Source organism: Tupaia chinensis, unplaced genomic scaffold (genome assembly GCF_000334495.1).
Source record: "Tupaia chinensis unplaced genomic scaffold, TupChi_1.0 Scaffold000226_1, whole genome shotgun sequence".
In the NCBI taxonomy this organism is placed as follows: domain Eukaryota; kingdom Metazoa; phylum Chordata; class Mammalia; order Scandentia; family Tupaiidae; genus Tupaia; species Tupaia belangeri.
This window is the reverse complement of record NW_006159701.1, coordinates 4,220,285-4,228,660: the sequence shown is the minus strand read 5'-3', so window position 1 is coordinate 4,228,660 and position 8,376 is coordinate 4,220,285. Positions and strand designations below refer to the sequence as shown.

General features: G+C 43.9%; 1 protein-coding gene across 1 annotated transcript in view; it reads right to left on the bottom strand.

Moving 5' to 3' along the window:
- KREMEN1 (kringle containing transmembrane protein 1) overlaps window positions 1-8,376 on the bottom strand; it is an 84,706-nt gene that overhangs the window by 51,559 nt on the left and 24,771 nt on the right. The window contains exon 3 of the mRNA XM_027771581.1: window positions 1,511-1,673. Within this exon, the coding sequence (XP_027627382.1) occupies window positions 1,511-1,673 (163 nt within the window). The remainder of the gene's footprint in view (window positions 1-1,510; window positions 1,674-8,376) is intronic.

Here is an 8,376-nt window from a genome sequence, read left to right as displayed (position 1 = left end):
TGGTCACGCCGCAATCCCTTCTCCTCCATTCTCCTCTCGGGATCTTGGGCACGCACGCACACGCGCCCGGCGTGAGTTTTAAGCCACCGGGTCCGGGACACGAACCGCGGTCGACTACGTGGGAGTCCAGCGACATAGCCATTACGCTAACTGCTGGTTCCCTCGTCTTATTTTTTTGAGAGAGATTTTTGCTATAGGGTATGTACACTTGCCAGAGAGTCAGAGAGACAGAAAATGAGAAATCAGCCCCCCCAACCCCCATGGGGATGGCCATGCCACAATCCCTTCTCCTCCTTTCTCCTCTCAGGATTTTGAGCATGCACACACATGTGCCTGGTGTGAGGTTCAAGCCACAGGGTCTGGGTCGAACTGCTGGACTACATGGGAGTCCAGCAATACAACCATTTTGTCATCTGCTGGTCCCAATTTTATTACTATTTCAAAATTACTATTATTTTAATTTAACCAGAGAGAGAGAAAGGGAAAATAAGAAGGCAGGCCAACAGGTCTTAGACTTAAATCATGGTTGGCCATGTGGAAGTCCAGTGTCTTACCCACCATGCCACCTGCCAGCCCCCATACTAGCAATTCTTAACTTGAGTTTGATCACAGATAACTTTTAGAATCTGATCAAAGTCATGAATCATCTCCCCAGGAAATCCTAAATACACTTGTGAAGCACCATGGCTGTCAGGTTAAGAGGTAAGGGTAGAGTCCAACAGAAGATGAAAAGCAAAGAAACACCTCAGCCTGCTGAAAGGAAATAAATGGCACAAAGCTGATGGGTACAGCTGCTCCCATGGTAAGGTTACCCTAGGCTGGCTGAAGGTAGGACAGAGCAGGCAGCTTACTTTGTTCAGGGCAGAGGGTGGCTGGCTCACAGGTGGTGGTGTTAGACCACTACATTCTCACCAGAACAGGAAGACTTATCTGTGTAATGCCCACTGGTGGTAGGGCTAACTAAGAAAATCCTCCCAAAGAGATAAGTGATCAGGCAGAAAAGCAGGACTCCGAAAGCCAGTGTGAAAGCAATCCAAGTTGAAAAGAGCAATAGTGTGTGTGTGAGGGTAGGGGTGGGGGGACTAATGTAAGGTATGAGGGAAAGATTTTAAATACAGTGACAAGAAAAGCCTTCTGGGCCAGGTCTATGGGACTGCTCAAAAGAAACCAGACACCATATGGAGACTGTGGTTCAAATGCCTGGCCCAGTCAGCCTGAAGCAAGCCGGGCATGCATGTGAGCGCCCAGGATCCAACAGGCTGAAGAACTGGAGGAGCAGCGTAGAGGCAAGACCAGACACTGGAAAGTGTCCATATCTCTTTCTCTCTCTCTCACGTATGTGCATGCATTCTATCATGAATTTTGAAAGAGAGAGAGAAGAAGAGAAAAAAAAGAAAGGCCTTCTGAGTTGGCGAAAAGGAAACAAAATTCATTTTTCCTAGCTGTGGTAGAGATGGAAGAGCTAGAAAAGATCAGAATTTTATTTTAAGGCTGAGTGGCTCCATCTTACCTGCAATAGTTATGGTCGCCTAGGCCCCCCTCCCCATTGGGGTATTTCAGAGTGTTGTAGGGATGCTGGAAAGTCTCGTTCCAGAACAGACATGGCTTCCCGCCTTGAAGAGCTGTCCAGTTTTGCGTGCCCCTATAATCCACACCATTGGCTGTGAAGCACTCTAGGAGAAAGAAAAGACAGAGCAGACTGATTTTCTGGCAACATCTATAGTCTCCTCCCTCATTGGTTGATGTTGTATTTGTTTTGTTTGGACTGTGCTGGAAATAGAGAATGTCTTACGAGATCCTGGATGTGGTGCAGCTAACTGTGGTGGGGCTGAGTAAACCTGAAAAGAGGTACCCTCCAAAAGCTAGACTAATCTTGGAACTGGCTTGACTATCTACTCGAACATTTTCTCCTAAAGTATACAGATTCCAATTAGGACATAAACAAGGAGCTGAAATGTATTGAAGCCCATGAAGTGAACCAAGAAACCCCCTAAATCTGGGAACAGTTGGTAACAGCCATCCATGTGGATTTCTGGGTACTCGGAGGGGGTCATTGCTCTCGCCAGTGTCTCTGTGTGGTAACTAGAACCAGGTCACCAGCTGTAACTGAGCTCTCCCCTACAGTCTGAAAGGCTGCACTGACACTTGGATTTAATAAGACCATCGGATACAGCAATGCTTTGGAATCCCAATCACACAAATCTGGGAATGACTCACATTCCCTGGTAATGAAGAACAGTCCTCCCCAGGCTGTTGGAGATAGGGGTGCAACAAAACACAGCCAGTACCAGGAAGGAAGGGCAGGTCTGGCATTTGCTCTCACCTCTTTCTGAATTTCTTTCCTATGAAACACACTGAAAATGGTCTCAAGTCCCATTTAATAAAATGACAAATCCTTGCAGGTGCAACAATGTGCTTCAAAAATCTGCTTCTCAGGGTTGTGAAGGGGTATAAGAACTGAGGCCGACAGGCTCTCCCCTGACATATTGCATGCATTAAACTCACAGAGGTTCATGAGAAAGGCAGAGTACAAAGAGAGATTTCTTAAAATTAGTTTAGTTGGAACTGACAGATAGAAGCACTTCAAACACTTCTTGAAGATGTATCATTAGGAAACTGACAATCTGGGGAGTTACACTCACATTCTTAGCTTGCTTGCTTCCCTTCTTCTGGCGTGCACTGACCCGCGACTTCCGGTATTAAGGGCCCTAACGCTATCTCCTGTGGTGCCACAAGTGCCTGCTCCAGTCTAAGCATGTCGACAACATGAGAAAACGGCCATTCTGGAAAGTATTTCTTTTGATATTTAAACAGAATATCTCTCTTCCAGTAGCCTCTTCCTCCCACCTTGTGGTCCCCGTGTTTTGTCTAGAATGGCACTGTCTTACGGGTAGCCAAAATAATCTGGAATGCCAGGCTCTACAAGAAAACCCTAGCAATTTATGACGTCTTGTGCAATACTCATATGTTATGATAAGTATGGCTCATCATATACCACAGCAACCAAACTCTGTACCAAGAATCTGCATAAATAAGAAAGTTCAAAGGTAAGTGAAGGAGGCAAACCCATAGGCTAAGCCTTGGCTTCTTGTCTCAGACTTGCTACCAACCAGCTATGTGACCTTGGACAAATCGTCATCATCCACACCACGCTAATATTTGCTGAGTGTTTTACTGTGTGTCAAAATGTCCTGAGTGCTTTACAAATGTCACCTCACCATGAACCCAGCAGAAAGAAACCCTCATACCCCTATTTTACAGATGAGACAACTAGGGCACAGACCCACACCCTAGACTGTCCCCAGCAGAAGTCCTCCTGGGACCAGATTTGCTTTGTCTACCCTGTTCATACTTTCACTTCATCAGTAAGTACTATTGACTTTCTTGAAATACATACCCTGGAAATGACATTGCCTCTCTATCTTCAGTGCCATCACTTTTTTTTTTTTTTAAAGAAAATTATTTATTGCCAAAGGGCACTTACACTTGCAAGAGAGAGAAAGAGAGAGAGAGAAAGCACTCCTTAGGGGGATGACCACACTATAATCCCTTCTCCTCCATTTTCCTCCTGAAATTTTGGGCATGCACACACATGTCCCAAACATGTCTCTCAAACTGCCGGGTCTAGAACTCAAACCACATAGTAGGCCACGTGGGATCTAGCTACCTATTCTCCATGCTATCTGCTGGCTCCAGTGCCACCGCTTTGGTCTTGGTCATTATGAAGGGACGGTTCAGGTTTCACAGGTTCCATTTTTATTCTCCATACAGAACTCAAAAGTTCTCAGTAAAACAGAAGCACTCAGAACAAAATCCAGACCTTTCATTGACATCTGCAAGGCTTCTGTGTTACGGCCCCCAAACCCCTCTTTCCACAGCTCAAGTTCTGCCCTCAGTCACTTGCTGTGTTCTTTTCACTGGTCTGCTTTTAATTCTGAGAACACACCATGCAATGTTCTTCTCCAAAATGTTCTCCCTCTGATAGCTGCCATCACAAGCTAAATGTTATTTCTTCACATGACCCTTCCATCATCTCCATTACTATCTCCAGTCCTAGTTTTCTGTCCTTCACTTGTATCCCTTGCACAAATCACTAGGAATATATTAATATCTGATGTGCCTGAGAGGGAAGGAATATGGTATGTACCACTCCAGGGCCCTATCCCAACCCCAGGGCTACAGCGGGACCTGGAAACTTACAGCTCTAAAAAGATGCCCAGCAAAGCTAGAGGACATATGTCCAGTGGAAGTAGCTGCCACAGAAAAACAAGATGCCACGTGTTCTCACTCACATGTAGAAATAAAGAAACTACCTCACAAAAGTACAGTTGATATAGGCTGAGAAGGATAGGAGTGGAGAGACAGGGACGTTAATTAACAGAAATGAGATTACAGATAGATAAGAGGAACAATGTTATGTTTCATTCATTCATTTTTGCTAGAGTGCTAGAAGGTGCATGCACTCACCAGAGACAGAGAGAGAGGAACAGGAGAGATCAACCCCAGTGGAGAATGATCACACCATAATCCTTTCTCCTCCATCTTATCCTCCTTTTGGAATTTTGGGCACACAAGCACACACACCTGGAGTTTCTCAAGTTGCCTGTTCTGGGACTCAAACCATACAGTTGACCATGTGTGATCCAGCCACATCATTGTATTCTTTTTTTTTTTTTTTTAGAGGTTTTTGCTATAGGGCATGTGTGCTCGCCAGAGACAGACAGAATGACAGAAAGCAAGAAATCATCCCCCCAGGGGGGATGGCCATGCCGCAATCCCTTCTCCTCCATTCTCCCCTCGAGATCTTGGGCATGCACACATACGTGCCCGGCGTGAGTTTAAGCCACCAGGTCCGGTCAACTACATGGGAGTTCAGCAACATAGCCATCACACCAACTGCTGGTCCCATTTTTTTTTCCATCATTGTGTTCTTGTACTAAAAAAAAAAAAAAAATCACACTTTATGCCACAGATATGTATAATTATATGAAAATTTAAAATATATATATATAAAGTATGGGACCAGCAGATGGTGTAACAGTTACGTTGCTGGACTCGGACGTCATCAACCATGGTTCAAGTCCCAGATCTAGAGGCTTAAAATTCATGTCAAGTGTGTGTGCATGCATGCATGCCTAAAATCTCGAGAGGAGAATGAAAGAGAAGGGACTACAGCATGGCTGTCCCCCCTTAGGGGTGATTTCTCGCTTTCTGTCTCTCTGTTTTTGTCTGTCTCTCTGGTTTTGTCTGTTTCTCTGTCTGTTCACCTTATAGCAACAATCTCACAATCTCTCAAATACATACATACATATATATATATGTGTGTATGTGTATACAAAGAATAAAATTTATAAATAAAAAGATTCCTAGGTGATTCTGTTAAGTAATCAGGTTTGGGAACCACTAGACAAGATGATTTTTTTTTAAACTTTATTTATTTTAATTTGATCAGAGAGGGACAGAGTGAGAGAAAGAGAGATGGGGAAAGTGAGAAAGCAAGCTGCCAGGTTCAGGATTCAAACCATAGTCAGCCATGTGGGAACCCAGTGCCCTTAATCACCACACCACCTGCTGGCCTCTAGACTAGATGACTCTTTTTTTTTTTGGAGAAGTTTTTGCTATAGGGCGCTTGCAGTCACCAGAAAGACAGAAAGAGACAGAAAGTGAGAAATCGCCCCAGGGGGGATGGCTGAGCTGCAATCCCTTCTCCTCCATTCTCCTCTAGAGATCCTGAGCATACACACACATGTGCCCAGCGTAAGTTTAAGCCACTGGGTCCGGGACTTGAACCGAAGTCAACTACATGGGAATCCAGCAATATAGCCATCATGCCAACTGCTGGTCCCTAGATGGTTCTAAGAATATCAAGCTAACCATTGCCATTTGCTAGAATTTTAATCTTGTTTTTCTTTATGACAGAGTATATGCACACACACATAAAGAGAAGGAAGAGAGAGAAAGAGAAAAATGTGCATCCTCTATAGGCTTTAGCCACATCCCACTCTCCCTTCTCCAGTATTCTAGTCCATCAAACCCAGGCACTTATATGCCAGGGATTTAAACGAATGTTTCCATGTAGGATCAATTAATAGCTTCTCTTAAGCAGCACATTACTGCTGTACCATGGAACTAGCCTCATTAGGTAGAACTTTTATTTCTATGTGTTAATTAATCTTTTTCTCTAGAATTTCTCTCTCTTTTTCTCAGAATTTACATATTAAAACATCGTGTTTTATATCATACACACACACACACACACATATACTGGGTCGTTGGAAAAGTCATGATGAATTTTTGAATAGAAAAACACACCATAACTTTTCCAACAACCCAATATATACGTGTATATATGTGTATATTTGTGTGTATGGTGTGTGTGTGTGTGTGTGTGTGTGTGTGTGTGTACACACACAGACATATACAATAAAAAATAAATTTTAGGGCCAACAAATGGTGTGGAGGTTGACACAGCTGGATCCCACGTGGTCAAGAGCATTGTTAAGTCCTGGATCCAGAGGCTTGAAAAACCCACCAGACATGTATATGTGCATGCCCAAAATCTCAAGAGGAGAATGGAGAAGGGACTGCTGTGTAGCCACCCCTCCTGGGGGGTGATTTCTTTCTCTGCTTCTCTCTAGTGAGCAGTGAGCACAGGTACCCTATAGCAAAAAAAGAGGAAAAAAAAGAAATTTATTTTTAAAAAGTGATGACTTAGGAGCCAGAAATGCAGGCCAACCAATGAGAGACCTTAGGAATACATAGCAACCTTGGGGGCCAGTGAGGTTGTGTTCCCAGAGACTCAGATGACTTGATTTGTAATACGAAAGAGGGTGTTGCCCATCCACACAGATGACAGTACTCATGAATAGGATGAGATGGTAGTGTGTGTGTGTGTGTGTGTGTGTGTGTGTGTACACACACAGACATATACAATAAAAAATAAATTTTAGGGCCAACAAATGGTGTGGAGGTTGACACAGCTGGATCCCACGTGGTCAAGAGCATTGTTAAGTCCTGGATCCAGAGGCTTGAAAAACCCACCAGACATGTATATGTGCATGCCCAAAATCTCAAGAGGAGAATGGAGAAGGGACTGCTGTGTAGCCACCCCTCCTGGGGGGTGATTTCTTTCTCTGCTTCTCTCTAGTGAGCAGTGAGCACAGGTACCCTATAGCAAAAAAAGAGGAAAAAAAAGAAATTTATTTTTAAAAAGTGATGACTTAGGAGCCAGAAATGCAGGCCAACCAATGAGAGACCTTAGGAATACATAGCAACCTTGGGGGCCAGTGAGGTTGTGTTCCCAGAGACTCAGATGACTTGATTTGTAATACGAAAGAGGGTGTTGCCCATCCACACAGATGACAGTACTCATGAATAGGATGAGATGGTACCTGCCAGTGGGAATGGGAAAGTGCAGGCTGGTGTGCTTGGGGTCTGTTCCTCTCAGATCCAATACTCTTCTCAGTTACAATGGGGAAAACTGAAGCAGTCTACCAGAGTTTACAGTTATTTTTTATCAGATTTGCCCAGTGCATGCTAACTATGGGAAAAGGGCAAGAAAATCAAGCTTGAGTGTTCCAGATTTGAAATTACCTGTGCATCTTGATTCCATCAGAATACTAGAAAGTGTACTAGGTAATGAGGACCCTGCCTCCCTTATTTTCTTCAGCTATGAACCTGACATAAGCTTTAGGTAGATAAGAAAGAAGCTACTTAAGCAAATCCAAAAAAATAATTACATGGCCAGCTATATATATGTGTATTCAGTAAAGAGAATGAGCAAAGGTAACAGATCTAATGTCTAGGATATTATTCATTAACTTACTTAACAGATATTATTCAGTACTGACTGCATGCCAGGCACTGGTCATAGCACTAGGGCTACATGGTTAACAAGGACCATCTATTCACGGAGCACATATGCTAACAGAGGAGACATGCTTATAATCACCAATTGTGGCAGTTAAGTAGCATGCACAGGGAGCCAGATCCCACATGGATAACAGTTTGAATCCCAGGCCCAGTGCTGTGAAAAACACGCCAGATGTGTGTCCAAGATCCTGATGGAATGGAGAAATGAAAGAAAAAGGACTGCAGCATCACCATACCCCACCTCCTCATTAGAGTATGCTCTCTCCATGTCTCTCCCTCTGGCAAGCACATGTGCCCTCTGACAATAAAACAAACAAATAAAAGCCAATCAACATCAGAGTGGTAAGTGCTATCAGGAAAAATGAAGCTGAGTAAGAAGAGGGAGATGGGATGGTGAGTGAGGGTTATCTCTTTTAGGTGGAGTGAGTCAGGGAGGGTCTGGTGAGGAAGAGATACTTGAGCAGAGCTGTAGAGGAAGGAAGGAAACAAGGAGGTAGAAAGAGT